The following is a 17,953-nucleotide window of genomic DNA, read 5'->3' on the forward strand; positions in this document are numbered from 1 at the left end:
GGCCATATAAACATGATATGGTGAAAATATAAAGACTTGACAGAGGCAAGGATGCCATTTCCAAACAGAGCATCTTGCTACCAAGACAGGACTGTCTAGGGACTGTATAGATCTTCTTACACCAAAAATGCGCTTCAGTCTCCAATATCCATCACTGGGTCTCAATCTTTAATGAACAGTGGCTTCAGGCAATATTTAATTGGGTAGTATAGTAATTTTTGTGATCAAGATATAAATTCATTACAGACTAGATTGCAACTGACAAACTCATTTCACCTATGACCTAAACTGATTATGAACTCAACTCTTCTCAGGTAGGAAGCTGATGCATAAAATTGTTTTAAACTCATTTCAGGGGATTTAGAGTTCACATTTTTAGTGGTTTAATCTGGGATTTAAACCTGAACCCAGTTATTTGAAGAGCTAGCCAAATCCAAGTTGTACAGGTAAAGCATATATATATATATATATATATAAATGGGATCATTTTTATTGTTTTAAATACCACTTTTTATGGTGAAAGACAAAACAGGTTTTTGTTTGTTTTTGTGTTTTTTTTTTTGTTTAGCATTGCAATGCTAATACTTAGATGTAATATCAAAAATGTGTCTATTTGCTATGTCTTTGAACGTGCATTAAAATTACAAATGTTAAATAATGTTACAGTGCTCACAACACTTTTTTGTCAGTTTCGCTGGCACAGTTTTAAAAGATACTTTCCATGAAATGGAATACAGCCAGCCCTAATGGCAGACATTGGTCAATATCTTTTGTAAAACAGATTCCTAACAATTTGCCACAAGTGGAGAGCTCAGCTGAAAGGGAAGAGAAAGGCTTTCTTAGACATTTGGATATGTTGAAATTGAGCAAAGCAAAAATTACATTTATGCTATGTGATTAAAAGCGTTTAATAATCATTAAAATTCTCTTTCTGAACAGAAATGAAGGACTGGCTAGCTCCATGCCTGGGTGAACAAAGACTTTTCAAGAACATTTCACTGCTGTTTTATAAGTTTACTGTCTTAACAGATACTCCCATTGATCATTGTTTGCCTTACATTTTTTACTACATATTTAAAATTGACATATATTTGAATACTTACCATTATATGGTTATTGGAGCTATTCATTTAGTAGGTCAAATAATCATTATATTTCACTAGCATGCTGGGTTTTAATTCATTTAACATTTTAATCTTCCATCAGTTTTTCCTTTAAGAGGATTTCAGTGCATATACAGGATTTGTATAAATCTGTGCAGTAAATTTATTCTTTTAACAGTTTTATTCTTTCATCAGAAATTCATTTAAATGGATTCCACTATATATCACTTTCACTGCCAGTGTGGCTTTAGGTCAGGCTGTAATTGATGCAAAAGCAATGAGGTATTAAAAGAGATAGGAAATATCTGAAACTGGAAAGGGTTCAGAAAGCATGCCATTGTAAGGCCATGGCATTCTTCGGATATGATAGGGATGGGGTATGGACCACTAATAAGCCATTTTGGTTGAAAGCCTTGTATAATTGCTAATTTCTGTCTGTAGTATAAAGTCAGAATTTGTGCTAAGAGCTTTAAAGTTGGCTTTAAAGTTTGAAGGGGCGTGTCAACAAAAGAAACACCTTCAGTTTGTTGATGTTATGCATTTGACATATTCAGCTCTTCTCTTTTGATGATGTCAGTTGCTCTGTTGGTATAGAATACACAGAACAGTAACTATAATACATGATTTTTTTCCCAAGTTTTAAGGTGGATTGTAAATGGCAAAGAGTAACAGAAAAAAAAAAAATGAATCTAGCAAGTGATTGTGTGTGTGTGTGTGTGTGTACAGAGAAAGGAGGTATGGAGAAAAGGGAGCATGATGTGGATAAAGTAAATACACTCAGACTTCCTAGATATAGCAAGAACGTAGAAAAAGTTCTTTTGTAAATTTCTATATATCATCTGCTACTCTTTAATATAAGCAGAATAAGGACATACTTTTAAAAATAATTAGCAAAGTTAATGTAACTGTGGCCTTTTGAAAAGATCGTTAAGGTGTTTCACGACAAAGCTGGAGGCGTGAGTTCATACCGTGTTCCTGATTCAGCCCCAAAGCTGTCCGTTGGTAACCTTGCTGTAAATAGCTTCTTGTCATGTGCATGGAGGAGTCAAAGGTAGTAAGAAATGCAACTGGTTATATAATAACTTCAGCTGCAGAAGCCAGTGTAACCAAACAAGGGGTCAGGGATAGACAGTATTGGTGCATTCAAACAATTAAGTTGCATACCTTGAAAGCAAACAGAAGAAGAAAATATATTTTAAAACTAGCAATACATGTAAAATAAGCCAAAAAAATAGCTGCAAAGTAGCTGAGGAAAAATGAAGACAATCTGAGAAAAAATGCTAGAGCTAGAGTCTGTAATATTTATGCATGTGTGTAAAAAAAACTGTCTCAATGCAATTATTAATTTCATTGGAAAATTTTCAAATAAAATAAATTTATGTTTATCTCTCTTCTTTTTTTTTTTTTTAAAGGAAAAAAAATAAACCTAAAACCTGTGTTTTATTTTAAAAGTATGTTTTTTAATTTTAAAAAGTGTTTTATTTTAAAAGTGGTTTCTTTTAAAAGGTTATATACAGTATACCCTTGTTAATTTTAAAATTTTTCTTTTGCTAGAATTCCTGATGATTGGAAGGAGGTTTGGAATATAAGTAGTGTTTCAGCACTGATGAGGAATAGTTGATAAGATCCATGAAGAAAGATATAATGAAGGGTCTGTTGAAGATGTACTGTGCTTCTTATTTTAATTCAGCAAATAATTAGCTATATAAATCAGTGACTTACATGTAAAACAAAAATACAATCTTACTCTGAAATTGCACTAGTTACACATAATTTTCTTTGTTTTTCACAGTGACATTTTTGATGGCATTGTGTGGTATAAAAGGTAGAAAGCAGGGTCCTGATGTGAGGCTGAGCCCAAGCCTGGGCTTAGAGGATAAATTAGGAGAGAGACAAAGCCCAGTGCTCCAGCTAAAGTGAGGCTGCAAAAGGTCTATCAAAAGAAGTAGTGGGTTACAGAAAGATTATTTTACTGAACAGTTTTTTACCTGAGCTATGACTAAGGATCCTTGGGTAAGGCTCAGGCCACTCCTAGTATTGAAGTCAAGGTTAGAAGAGTGAGAAACCCAAGAGATTCCATTGGACCAGGCAGCAAAGGGGTTCCCAAAGGAAGTCGTGGGCTATAGAAAGACTTCTTCCCCATCTACACTTTTGTATGGATGGTGCCTGGGAGTCCTGGTCTAGGGCTGAACCCTCTACGACAGGAAGCATTAAGGTTAGGGAAGAGTCAAAGGCTAGACCTACTTTTGAAGTGGGGCTGCAAAGCAGCTGCCAAACAAGTAGCAGGCTACAAAAAGATTCATCCACCTTTTCATCTAGGCCATACCTGGGTATCCTCACCTGAGGCTCAGCCAAGGTCAAGGCATAGGGCTATAGATAGATGGGATGAGGATTAGGAGAGGAAAAAAGGCTAGATCTCCTGTAGGACTGGGAATGGAAAGAATTTGCCAAGAAAAGTGGTAGGCTACAGAAAGATTTCTCCCTTGGGCTTTTTATTTTATTTTTTTTTTTCATTAGGGCTACTCCTGACAGCAAGGGGTAAGTTTCAGACCACCCTTTGAGTTGGGGATAGATTTAGAGTTAAGAGAGAGAAAAAGCCTAAGGCTCCTGCTGGAGTCAGACTGTAAAGGGCCTACCAAAAGAGGTAGGCTGGAAGAGTATTAATCTCCTGACAACTTTTTTATCTAGCCATGCATGGGGGATTCAACAAAGGACAAGCAGTAAGGTTGTAGTTATAGTAACCTTTAAGGTTAAGATACAGGTTTAGAGACAAAACCTAGAGCATTCATTTGAGCGGATCTGCAAAGGCTGTACCAGTGGATGGGACTGGCTGTCAAAAGGTTTCTACCCTGACTACTCTTTAATCTGTACCATATTTGAATGTCCTGGGCTAGTGCTGAGCCAATACCAAGCTAAAAAGTTGGGGTTAGTTTTAGTTTAAGAGAGGCAGATTCTTGCCATTCTGTTTCAAAGTGGCTGGAAAGGGAAGTGGTGGGTATGCCCACAATGATATCTGAGTTTTGAGTTAGGATTAGGAGACTGACAAAGTATAGAGATTTTCTTGGGGGTGTGTTTGCAAAGAGAGTGCTGAGGGAAGGATTAGTCTGATAAATATTCCTCTTGACACTGCTCATCTGGGTCATGGCTGGCATCCTTGGTAAGGCTCATCCTTTGTGATAGAATTAGGATTAAAGTTAGGAGAGAGACAAAGCCTATATCCCCAGTGGAATAGGGCTGCAAAGAGGTTGCTAAGGGAAGGGGTAAATTGCCAAAGTATTTCTCCCCAGAAAACTTTTTCTTCTGGGCCATGGCTGTATGTTCTTGGCTGAAGCTGAGCCTCTGTTGGCCATTAGAGTTAACATTATAATTTGGTGAAGGGTCAGGAGGGAGACAAATTCTGGCTCTGGGTGGACTGATGCTGCATCTGGGCTGCCAAGGGAAGAGGCAGCCTACAAAAAGATATCTCTTGAAATTACTTTTTCATCTCAACCATGGCTTGGGGTCCCAGGTTATGTCTTAATGCATAATACATTTTAAGCTTATGATTAAAACTGTGGGTAAGATTAGATTTAGTGTTAGGAAAGTGACCATATCTAGATCTTCAGCTGCAGTGGGGCTGCAAAAGGGCTGGCAAGAGCAGTATCCTGCAGAACAATTTCTTCCAACAGTTTGTTTTTTTTTTTTTTTTTTTTTTTTTAAATCTGGGTTATGGTTTGTGGGTGTGGGCCAAGTCTCAGCCCATGCTGGTGGTTAGGGTTAAGGTTAGGAGAAAGACAGCACTTTCTTTACTCAATCTGATCAGTTTTTCTCTCTTTTCTGAAGCTCTGTATTTATAGCATATCCTATCACATTTGAAGTTACACCCTTAGGCTGGTGTGATGACTCTGTATGTCAGAGAGTTTGTTCCTTCTGCTTGCTGCAGTCAATTTACTTTTGACAACCAAGAAATTTGATTTTTATAATGAGGCATAAATCACAGGAAAGGGTTGTCTGTAATGGACTTCAGCAGAGTTAGCAGCAAGAGTGCAATAGTTCACATCAACAGGATTTTGTAATAGAGATCTGCACAGTAAAGGATGTACTCTACATGGATAAGGAGAATTCAGATAAATTTTGGATATCTAGATAAGTTACATAGCTTGGAGGTTAAAAGCCGTTGTTGTCTTGTTATGGTATGTTGTTGTTCTAGCATGGTACCTGGTTTGATATACACAAATACTACCGAGCCAGGAGTCTGGCTGAAAACAGAAAGATGGGGTGAAGTGCAGGGTGCCTGAAACAGCTGCAGTACATCTCATTGCTCAATACACTGAGCTGTGTGTTTGTTAAATTGAATTATACCTTTAAATTAATTCAATTGAATGTGAGGCAAATGAATTATAAATAATTCTTGGTGAGGCTATAAATATGGCTTGATAGAACCTACCATCACAAACAGGAAAAGTCTATAAAAATATATTTTCATGTTTACATATCACTCCCCTGTGGTGGATTAGTAAGCAGAAAGAATTCTAAAACCACGGGGGAAGGTTTAAATAGGATGATGCAGACATTACTGAATGACTAACAGTAATTTCACAAAGGTAGAGGGTAAGCTGCTCATGTTGGAGAATCTCACAAATATGCTTTGAATGGTTAACTAAATTTGCTCGGTAAAAGTTTAATTAAGGTTGCCACAGATTGACCACAGTTATTCAACTTAGTTTATAGACTGTCTATACATCACATATGGAAAGCACAGTTAGCCAACATGAAGATGCTAAAGACTTCTTGGATCTTTCTGGGTTAGCTACCTCTGACACCTCATCTCCGAAGAGCAGAGGTAGTCACTCAGAGAACATTACACTGTATAATGTCCCAAAAGGCTTCTAGCAGCCTCTGACAGAGTCTTCTTAATAAAGTATAATATACATACACAGTGCATGTACGCAACAAGCTCTGTGGGTCAGTGCATGAGTGAATAGGGTCAAATCCCTGTCCCCTTTGGTGAAATGATGGCTCCTGTTCTCAAAGCTTTTGATATTTCTACAAAGCTGAGAAAAACATACTGTCTCTTTTGACTGCAAGTGAACTCAAGGCTGGGAATGACGGAGCTCTCTTGTATCCTCGTCTGCCCTTTACAACCTGCTCCCCACTGCCCAAACACACTCACATCCCCTCCTCATCACTCTCATGTCTGCATAAGCCTGAACATAATCTGCCCTTGGATGGTTACACTAATATTTTCAAATTCTGCTTACTGTCTTTTACAGGTAATACTATTTTGACACAGTTGGACATACTCCTGAGAACAAGTGACATCTGTGTAGTTTAATTGCTGTTTTTCTTGTCAGAGGGAGAAAAAAAAAAAGATTAGTGCCCTTAGTAACTTATGATTAGAGTTGATTAGAAAATAAGTATTTCCTGGAAAGCATTTTGAGAGAAAGCATGAATTTTTCTTTAAAAAAAAAAACAATAAATCATAGTTTTATCAAAACCTTCTTACCTATCATTTCAGTCTATTGTTAAGCATTTAAGCATTCTTTCTTCCAGCTTTTCAAGTCATACATTTTGGTTTTACAATGAATCTTTGGTTGTCTGTATTCCAAGCTCCAGTGAAGAGGTGTTGATTGTCAGATAATGGTAGGCCAGGTAAATCTCTGATGGTTATTGAATGCATCTCTTCCTTCTAAACAGTTCCATGAATGCTATTAAAAAATTTGTACATTTGGAAATATGACACATTTGTGTGGTAGACATAGCAACATAGAAGTTAAAGAACATCAATAATAAACATTGTTTACTATCAAGAAGACTCCTAAATTCCCAGTGTTTATACCTAAATCACACAGTTTACTTGTGCTCCATCCATTGGCTTAGTGCTCCACAATGTACTTTGAATATATTTTGAATACAGTTTGAATACTTAATATTTTAAATATGTTTAGTATTTTATTTACATCCTTCCTATATCATGATGTCTTCAGAGTCATACTGTTATTCAAACAGTAACTTTGAACCTCTCAGAAATCCCAGAATTATTTCATTAGTAGTTTATGTGAATACTGAGTTCCAAAATACACTAGTTACCCTGTTTACAAAGATTTCCAATGTAACATACAAATTCACTAAAAGGCTAAGTAATTTTGTTTCATTAAGAAAGCCATGTGTCTTGCTCTATATTTTTATCCACGGCCTAAACTTAATTTCTACTATACCAATTCTTTTATCAGCAAGCTATAAAAACTGACTAATTTTTAGCTAACCTTTCCAAAAGCCTGCTTGGTTTTCTGTGTCTATATTGTTATTGCACAAAGCAGTACCACAAAAAATAGTATCATAGCCACAAAAATTCAAAGGTCAGGACTGGGAAACATTAATTATTTTTACTTGGATCACATTTTTAAGAATGTTCATACCTGTCTCTTTACATGCTTTGTTTGTCCTAGTAGCACTTGGAATATTCATGAATAATTAGTTCTTCTTCTATCAGTGCCTTAAATAAAGGACTAGTGATGTCAGGACAGCTTACTTAGGCACATATTAAACATTCTATAACCTACCTGTGCCTGATTGTAGGGGTAGCTGGAAGAGCATATTTTTAAGATTCCTTCATTTTCTGTCATCAGAAGATCTGGCAACCTTAGCTGGAAAGCTTTGACACTTCCCCACACTCTACAATGTGGCATGTACTGTAGGAGCATCTATTGCTTGACATTATGAAGCTACATTCAGGTTAAACTGCAGAAGCGTAGCAAGGTCCTCCTCCTTCTTTTTTTCCCCTTCTGCTCTCCAGAGGTAGCTGGGGGCACAGGGAGCTGAGCGACTGTCCCTGGGGAGCTGCCTGTTGCAGGGGGTGTGTGAGCCCTGCAGGCTCTGATCATGGTTCTGAGGGAGAGCATTCACACCAGGGAGTAAGGAGAGAGCTAGGCTGTTGCCAGCAATTATCCTTTTCCACCCACCTTCCTGGGCTCAGTTATTCATTCTCTTGTTTCTTGAGGCGTCAGCTTTGAAGTGCGCTTTCCTTCCCTCCCAGAGGCAAGGTTTGGACTGCTCCCCCCACCCCACCCGCGTCTCCTAAGTGATCCCTTGGACCACTGTCAGTATTGACACTAGGTACACAAGGGGCAAACTTAAGGCCACATAAATGCTCTATATTTAGATATTTTTCTATTTTCAAAAACTTTCCAAAACTTCCACCTTTACAAGAGTCACTTTACAATTTTTTGTCACTTTACAATTCTTTCAACAATATTATAATTTAGCCACACTGCCTAGTTTTCTACTGCTACAAAGCTATCTTCTATCCCATGTGTAACTTCTCCTGCTCGTGAGCACAAATCCCTGTTCTCCCACTGAGGTTTCCTCTGCTCATCACCCATCCCACCCTGCTCTGGAGGAGCAGGTGCAAGTGGGTAGGGCATTAAAGATAGGAGCCTGTTCCTTTGCAATTCCAGCAGCAGCAATGAAGACCTAGAGAAATTCAAATGAGCAGGAGAAGTTTCTTACTGGCAGAGAGTGTGAAGCAGCTCTGTTTTGGTATCAGCAGGCTACCCTTAGTGGAGCAAGGTTATCTGCTCCTAGAGAAAAATCCATAGAGCCATTATAGAGCTCCTTCTTTTGCTTCCTTATGCAAGTTCCACTGGGAATTTGCACCATTTCTCTGTGCAGTAGAGCAGAGTGCTTTTCAGAGGCATGCATATATATAACAACTGGGGGAGAAAGCATGGAGTCACAGCTTTGCAGCCTGACTGCACTTCTGCCGCTGCTTTAGCTCCCAATAAGCAGCTCATCTGCACACAGGTAATGCGGAGTTTCCAAAGGTGGTTGAAAAAGGACGTAGGAAGGAAGACTTCTAAGACTTTACAAGTCTTAGAAGTAATTACAAAGTCTCAGAGAAAGTGCAGGATTGCCATAATCTCATTGTGAGGTGACAAGCATTTGTTTAGCTGGGTTTAGGGCATCAGGTAGGATGGGCTACATTCTGCACGCTAGCCCTATGACACAAGACAGGTTAAGAGGTCATTTTTGAATTCAAAATAACAAAGGGTCACAGAGGAATTCTTTCTCTGGTAGTGTTTTGATGATTTATGGCTATCTGCCTTAGATGTGTAGATGCACACCGTGGCTACAGATTCTTCAAAGTGTCTGCTGTTTCCTGCAAGTATAATCTCAATTTTGTGAAGGTTTAACATCAACCAGCTGTTCCACAACCATATGGTAACCTGAGCAAGATACTGGATTGACGGGATTTCGGTGGTGTTATTGAATGTAGGTTCCTATTATGGATGCAGAAAAATACAAGATTAACAATTTATTAAATCAGTCTCTTTCTCTGCATTCACTTCTGCCCCTGGAGCAGCTGTTTATGCTCACCCTCAAAGTGAGTAGTGAATTTACTGCAATAGATACGAAATCAGGCCCTTTACCCATAATAATTACAGAACAGGCAAAGTGCATCTGATAAAATGTGGAGAAATCTAATGCAAATCTTAAGCTTCCCTCACAGAGAAAGAAATGAGCCCTAACTGTGACTGAACAGGTTAATGGGAAAATTGCACCAAGTAAATTCAATCTGCAATATTAATGCTGCCTCAAAGACATCAGGCATAGGCAATAGCATATTTAAGGTACAAATAAAAGAATGCCTCAAGCCATATTTGTCAGCAACTATTCCTGCATAAAAAATGTCTCATAATTAACGGAAGATTACAATTGAGTTAAATCTTAACATTTTGTGTTGTGGATTTTCTGTAAACAAAGTGATTAGTTTGGCTTAACTCTGTGTTCTGAACAAGCTTTATGAAAGGTCTATTTTACTGAAAACTACCATCCATCTCTTTAATTCAACAGTTTTATCTGACCTGGCTTCTCTAAACATTTTATTATTTTTTTTTTCTCCACAAAGATTAAAAAATTCAGTGTAGAATAAAATTATCTCAGCTTTGAAAATATGAAATTGCATCTAAAGTAGTAGTATGTAGTAATTTACTATGGTAGCTCTAAAGCACAGATGGGAGAGTATAGAAAGAGGATTAGACTGCTTTCCACATCCTAAACTTTATCAGGGATAACACAGAAAACTGTGACATTCATTACTGCCTGGGAAGTTCTTAAGTGTTAACAATTTATCTAGCTGATACATTAGAAAAGCTAGGAAGGTTTTTTTGTTTGTTTGTTTTGTTTGTTTGTTTTTTTCATTAGCAATAACAGACTGCAACCAAAATGAAAGTCAAAGTTGCATTGCAAATTTTATGCACATGCCAAACAGAGGAAGCAAATTGCTTCACCTGAAAATATTGATCACAGTATATTTAAGTGCATGGACCCAAGAAACAGACTGCTGAGAAATTTATTTTTCTGAGCCTATATTTCTAAAAAGGCTATTTTTGCTGTATCAGAAATAAAGAATAATGAGGCACTATTTCTAATACTTCTTGTCACAGTAGGTTTGTGTTCATGCACCATTCTTCATGTTACAACTTACTGACTTACTGAACTAAATTATTTTGTTTAGGATTAAGTTCAGAACTTATTCAAATCAAAAGAAATACCCTCATTAACATTTAGCAGACCTTGGATCAGGCCTATCCAAAGATTCAGCTGATAATACAGATACATGCAAGAGATTACAACCAAAGTCTCATTATCCCTTGTAATTATATCTCCCTCATGTTTGTTTTCACTTGCATGCTTTGGTATCTTTTCTAGATACTTCTATTTAAGATTTAGATTTAGACTTAGCAGAGTTTTACAACTGTGTAGTTTTTCAATGATTCTGAATTTCTACAAATCTAAAGTAATATTGTTCAAGTGTCAAGTTTACTGTGATTTTGTGTAAAATGGATGACACCACAAAGTTATTGTTCAGTTTGTCAATAAAACCATTAATATAGCATGGATTTTAAGAAAAGAGTGTAGAAGATCTATACTTGCAGGGTTTGTTAAATGTTCTTTTAAACCACTTTATGGAATTCAGCGTATATAATTCAGTGTGTGTATATATTTATATATAAGCACACACATGCTTCTCTGTGTCAAGAGTATACACTTCATCCTGAAAGAGGTAAATTGATTTAAATTTTTTCCACAAGACCTCTATGTCAAATTTCATTATATCCTCTATGTAAAAGCCTGGAAGTCTCATACACAGTTGTACTGAATCTCTCTATTACAAGTGCTTTTTGCCAGTTTTCACTGCAAATGTTTGCTACCACAGCTGTTTCTCATCTCTTAATTTTTGTCATATTCATCCTTGCTCCTATTGGCTTTTTGTAGGCTGGGATCTAGCTTATCTTCCACTGCTAGGATTAATGTAAAGTCAATGGATAATATGCAAGTGTAGGATACCTTCTGATGATGGGAAAGCATCTCTTGAATATGTAAAAGCACATGAGCAAACATAGTGCCAAGGTATACCAAGACATTTGAAGAAGAATGCATGAGTATCCAGTCTCCAACAGTGACTGAAGTTGTTATTAGTCATATTCAGAAAAATAATTCCAGCCCTCATATTGTGCTTTTTCTTTTGGACTATCTAATCCCTTAATAGCATATTATGCCTCAGTTGCTGTTTGTGGGATAAATAATATGCCTTCTTTAAGTAAGTGTAAACTGACACCCAGCAGAGCTGTGGCTGTGAATAACACCGCTTTTAGTAGCAGTAGCAGTTTACAGCTCTGGGCTGGGACATATGCGTGCACATTTATCCTCTCCTACTCAATTCTCACATAGTATCATTTGCTCTTTAATAAGATTTCCTATATCCACTCAATCTGACTGTTGATTTTTTTACAGCAAGGTGCTGTTGACAAAATGATCTGGCTTGCCTGTGGATAATGCTGCACACAGCTATGCACAGCAGCAAGTTACTAGTAATCAGCTCATTGCATTTGTCTTTATAAAATGTCTCCTTCCTCATCCTGACAGTTTATCTCCTGCAAGTTCCCAGAGATTGGAGTAAGAAGGTAGGTGCTGAGCAGGGGGAGCTGAGAGAGGAAGATGCATGCCCTCCTTTCTCCCTCCAGGGGTTATACATTAGAGATAATCAAGAAAATTAGAGAATGGCAATTGTACTACATATCCTGCACAGTTTTCAAACTAGCTAGAGAAATAATCTGTTTCCAGTTTTATTCTGAAGAAAAAAAAATGTCTTGGTGGAGTGTTTAGGAGAGTTGGTTCTTCTTCTGCAAACTTCTTGCCTGAGCACCTACAACCACTCCTCCAAAGCATTTTATTTTAATACTTGCTGCAGCGATTTTCATTTCTGCTCCAGTGAACTAGATTAATATTCAATGCTTATTGGAGCTGGACCTGGAGAATTCAATTGTATCCCTTGTCAAGTGACTACTCTAACAACCAGGCCAGAGACCTACACAAACGTATGCACACGTATGTACTCATACACACCCCCGTTAGCTTAACAGATCTAATTAGTATGTATAAAGTAGAACAGATAATTTAGGAGTCTGAAGTAGGAGAAACACAGTTCAGATAAGTCTCTCACCTGGTGGCTGGAGAAATCACACAGAAGAGGAGAACAGAATCCATGAAGAAAATTTGAACCCTAATCACCCCAGTGAGAAGGGATGCTGCCATGGCTGGGCTGCAGCAAGTGGGCTGACAGGTAAGAGGCAGCAGGAGGGGGAAATCCTGTCCAGTCCATTTGCCTTGTTCTTTTCAAAGCTTGTTTGGTTTATTTGCTCTGAGGACAACAATCAGATTAATCACTGAGTTAACATACGAACAAGATGCAATTTACAGATCCTGATTTAACCGAAATGTAGACTAGCTGTCTAGCTGCTCAATAATGCCAAGATTTATATAGTGTCTGGACTTATTCATAGAGAAAATTTACATTTCTAAGTATCTTTAAGCACCTGAAGAATGAGGAAGCATTTTAAACTGCAGATTTAAAAATCAGTATTTTGGATTCAGGCATCCCACCATCAGTGAGCAATAGATTACATATATCTGATTATGTCTTTTAGTGATACAGACAATATGCCCAACTGTGTGATAACATGGGAATAACATCACTTTTCTTGTCATAGGGATGTTCAAAGGATAACTATGCTAAATGTTGTTATGTTTTGAATGTGGGAATAATGGTACCATGCAAGTGCCTACGATGAAGGTAGGAATGTACATCTAGCAGAGCCAGCTTTGAAGTTCTAACTATATACTGGGTATATTAGGTAAAAATGCTTCTGTAGCACTAAACAATGTGTGTGATTCACTAATCTGTTCCTGGTGGACATTTATAGCTTATTTGTGAACATTATTTCTGCATATAGCAGTGGTTTTCTTTTTTTGTGCATTGTTAGAGTAACAGGTTGTTGAACCACATCTGGATTGAATAGAGTTAGGGGAAAATTTTGGCTGTTCCATGGTTATCCAGGATAAAAATGTAATCTATTCCATTGACTCCTACTTTGAAGAATTTGAATGATAAAAGAGCAGGGGGAGTCACAGGGGGCTGGGTCACTCTTTGATGTACAAGTCTTTGATCTGTAACTGTATCTGTTGCATGTACCCTTTTTTGCAGATCTCTAGATGCCAGTATTATTCAAGAAATGTCTTGATTGTTCTTTTCTGTCATCAGTTAAAAAAGTTAGTATAGCGAGGTAGAAGTTCCTATGCAAATACAGAAACACTGCTGTGCACTGCTCTCTCCCCTCTCAATACACCTGTAATTCGTTAAGATGATAACTCATTCTCCTGTTGGAAGACCATGTTCTTCCTAAAGCAGAACAACAGTGAAATTACCTAAACAAGTCTTTCTAGACTGTTTTTTTCATGTATGTTCCATTTTTCATGTTATCCATCTTAGGTTCTTGGTGGGTTGCCTGAGGTAATCATTTTCTACTAAACTGGCATGGGGGGATGGGGGGGGAAGGTTACCTACTCAACCTTTAATAAAGTTTCAGGAACTGCCAACTCCAAGCATGTTGTTTAACTAGGATGGATTTAAGTGAGTAATAATATCCAGTTACTAGCTCTGAGACAATTTGGCAGTCTGAAGTACCATGAGGGCTCAGCTACAGCAGGGAAGGCTGTTCTCCACAGAAATGAATATATGCTGATATGCTGCCAAAGTTATTCTAGGGATGCAGATGGCATCTACAGTTCCCACTGGATAAGGCTGGTTTTAATGTGACTGGTGAGGACAGTGTGTAGTGGATACAAATTTTTACTGGCATGTGATAATCAAATTTAAATTTTGTTTTCCCCAAATATTTTAGAACACACTGATATCCTATGTGTCGTTCCTGCAACATATCCTGATGGCAGTGTACAGACTTCTCCCCCTTAATGTCAGCCTCTTCTGCATATTCAATTACCTTAATAAATGCTGGTAATTTATCCAACAGTGGGTACAGACAGGGCATATTTTGCAGGAACACGAAGGTGTGAATTGCCACAAGGCATAAAGGCTGCCACTTGTTTTTTAAAGAGGTCCTAAGTGGCAAATAGAGTTCGTCTCTCACATGGCACAATATGTTTGTAGAAATGAAAGAAAGTGCTATAACACATGGAGAGGAAGTAAGACAGTATAACAGGGTCATGGATAGTCAAAACCGAGGACGCTCCAAGCTGGAGGCTCTGCAAATCACATGCACAGGGATGTAAACAGCTCGAATTGCCACTGCATCAGTTGATGTATCCTCGCCTCTAAAAAACAGCACTGTAGTAAAAATTAGCTGCACAGTTGTAACTGTGGTGACATTGGACGAGTTGACATAACTCTGTTGAAGAATATGAAGTTCTACTAATGTCTACCAACTAAGGATCTATTCAGATTAACTTCCAAAGAATACAAATGGTCTGTCCAAACAGTGGGTAGCTGTTAATGCAATACAAAAGGATAAAGTGGGGAGAAATGCTCTATGTAGCAGCACGTATTCCTTGCTGCAACATGAGCAATTTCATGTGGTTGATTCCAGCTCATGGCTGTATTTACAGTCCTGAAGTGTTTAGACCATTTTGATTTAAGCAAATTTTGTACTTCCTGGATGCATTTGTACTCACACTTCATAACTGGTTTAGAGTGGTTTTATCACTATATTTTACTAAGTACAGATTGAAACCTAAGTTGCAGAGTGTAAGAGAAAAGCTTTGCTTGACACTAACTGCATAGCCTTTAATGTATAACTTGTGTGGATTGCTGGTCATCTCTGTATAAAAGAAGAAATGCTTTTTATTAGGAGATTTTTTTAAAAAAACTATTGAGCCAAACTTAGAGCCAGTGTGATCAAACTGTGATGGTTGTACAGCAGATTTATTTATTTATTTGGAATGATGCCCAAGAGAATGGGCTACTGGCAGCAGATATGTATCTCAATCAGCTAAGGAGCCACGAGGTATCTAGAAACTGAATGGGAAATTTCTGAGTCTCTAATTATGATTTTCAACAAGGTTAGACTAACACAAACCTGAAAATTAAAACATATGGTAGAAGCTCATCAATAAAATTAGTCTTCAGTTTTTCTCTTGTCGATGCTACAGTGGTTTCATTAGCTTCCAGTGAATTCCTGCTGATTTGTCTCAATGTGAGTAGAGAGACAGGACCAAAGAGTCTCAGTGTAGACTCCTGAAGGACAGAAGAAGATTTTGCATCTGGTGTTGTGTCTACAGATATAGGCAGATGCAAGTCTGAATTGGCTAGCTATGAAACAGCTCCAGGCCTGAAAACTGCAGATGAAATGGTGGTACAGACAAAATATTATGTTCTGTTCAGAGGCTACTTATCTAGGTGCAGTTGGCTGTGTGAGTCAGCTGGCTCTTTTCTATTTCACTTGGAGCTTGGGGCTGTCAACAGCTACCTGCGGGTGTCACCTGGATTTAAGGAGGTGCATGGGAGCAGAAGTGTGTGGCTATGGCTGCAGGGAGTGGGTGCAAGTTAGGTTAGAACGACTGTCCTCAGGCTGTACCCACCTTAGCATGTACCTCATAATTAGTAGAGGAGCTCTGAGTAAAGTTACCAGGAGTGCTCAGATCAATAGATGCATTCCTTTTGGCTTCATTAAGCTTTGGATCAGTCCCTCAAGGAATGACTAAAGTTCTTAACCTAAATTCTCATAGGCAAAAGTGGCAAGGCAATCTCTCTTGCAGAGTGGATTGGAAAAACCTCTGCTGGCCTTTCAAAGTTCTGTTCTTAAATGCTAACACAGGGCCTGGGTGGCTACAGACTCAGAAGGCAATGTTAATTTTTTGGAGCCATTGCAGGCAGGGTGTGCTTAATAAGACTGTCATCTTGGTATTAAACAAAAAATAAAACAGCACCACCACCAACAAAAACATCAAAAATAAATGGAATACAGGGTGATGGGAAGACAAATGTTTAGAGAACAGTCTGGTTCTTTGAGTTTACTAGCCCATTACATAAAAAAAATGCATGAACTGTGTGATTAAAAATATTAAGTAGTAAGTATAGAAATCAATTCTGTTTAGTGAGGATTCAAATCCCCTTGAGGCTTTAAAATGTTTTTTAAGGTCTAAGGAGGTAGAGGGTTGACATCTCTTCTATAAATGCATAGAATTACTAAGCACAGGGGATTTATTTAACCAGGAAACTTACATTATTGAGATTAGACATCTCGTTTTCAAGGTGCTTCTGAAAGATAATGACTCCTATACCCATAATTCACTGTAGACATCAGTTTTGTCTGGCAGTATATAAATTGGCCTGATGAGAGAAGTTAGCAGTTTTCCCTCTAAATTGCAATATATTGCTAGATAGCAATATAGAATATGTGGGCCTGATTCATGGAGTTTCAGTAAAATTATGGAGCATAGAATTTGGCCCTCCCATTTAGGAAATAGATGTTTCCTTTCTAGAACAGTGATATGTTTTTTCCTTTGATTAAAATATATCTGCTCTGAAGAAAAATGTAAGTCTTCTGGGACAAGGGAAAGAACAATCTGATTGTTTATCCAGAAAGCAATGTTGGCTTCAAAACATGACCGAACATTATGAATTGCATGGGAAATACCATGTGCTTTTATGATGTGACTAAATGCGATCTGTTAGCAGGAGAAGGTGCATGAAATTCTGATTTAACTGAATTCAATGGGAATTTTGCCAGTGACTTTAACAGACATAGACCTGTAGAGGGATTCTGGAAATTGTGAGTGTTTTACTTGCCTTTTTGATTGTGAGTTATAGAATATTGGCTATTTGTGTCTTTATTTGCTTGATTTTCTGAGCTGAAGTAAATGTTATGGCTATTTGTGCTGAGTGAGTTTGAAATAGTCTTTAACTGAGCTAAACAGTGTTGCCAATCTTCATTGCAAATGTGTAAAAGCTGCTGTATTGAATCAATCATTGCATCTGTAAAATTGTCTCTTCAAAGGAGAAGGGGAGTACTGCAGTTTGGCAGAGGTAGGGATAGTTGTGAAGCTTTTTCCTTACCAAATTTAATTACTTGCTGAATGTAAAAGGTGGAAATGAAGAAGCTGTCTCTAAATTGAAGGAGATTCTAAAAGAAAAAAAAATCAATAATGTTTAAAGAATCAGATTTTTAGTTAGTACTTCATGGTTCCTTTCCCAACTATTAAGTAGTTGTAATTTAGAACCAATGATTGGAACATTTGATTCTGGAACATCAAATGTTAGTAGCTCTTACAGCTTCTGATATGTTTGTGGTCTGAAATGGAGCTTTCTACCATTTGGGGTATCTTCAGGGGATGTTCATGATAGAAAGTGTTAAACTTTTTTTATCATAGCATTTTCCTAAGATCAAATAGTGGCCTGTCAAAGAGCACTCGTCATGGGTAGTGGGTCAACAAGAAAAGCATTCTGCACGCAACAGCTTTGTCATCTGCTTATTGAAAGTGAACAGAAGGAGGTGAAATAAGGCAGGTTTTTT

At 37.7% G+C, this 17,953-nt stretch overlaps 1 protein-coding gene and 1 long non-coding RNA gene across 3 annotated transcripts in view; one reads left to right on the forward strand and one right to left on the reverse strand.

Annotated features, from left to right (window-relative positions):
* Nucleotides 1–540: 540 nt before the first annotated feature.
* LOC308201070 lies at nucleotides 541–7,785 on the reverse strand. The gene is made up of 3 exons (XR_013956021.1): nucleotides 7,646–7,785; nucleotides 6,589–6,790; nucleotides 541–2,267 (listed from the first exon to the last, which is right to left on the reverse strand). It is a non-coding gene; the product is annotated as an uncharacterized lncRNA (long non-coding RNA).
* Nucleotides 7,786–8,766: 981 nt separating this feature from the next.
* LOC308201011 (uncharacterized protein) overlaps nucleotides 8,767–17,953 on the forward strand; it is a 52,796-nt gene continuing 43,609 nt past the window's right edge. For both annotated transcript variants that reach the window (XM_080607717.1, XM_080607718.1), the window contains exon 1: nucleotides 8,767–8,885. In XM_080607717.1, coding sequence (XP_080463843.1) covers nucleotides 8,778–8,885 — 108 coding nt within the window. In that variant the 5' untranslated portion in view covers nucleotides 8,767–8,777. The remainder of the gene's footprint in view (nucleotides 8,886–17,953) is intronic.

The sequence above is a fragment of the Anser brachyrhynchus genome (assembly GCF_964034855.1).
Source record: "Anser brachyrhynchus genome assembly, chromosome: 1".
Lineage (NCBI taxonomy): Eukaryota > Metazoa > Chordata > Aves > Anseriformes > Anatidae > Anser > Anser brachyrhynchus.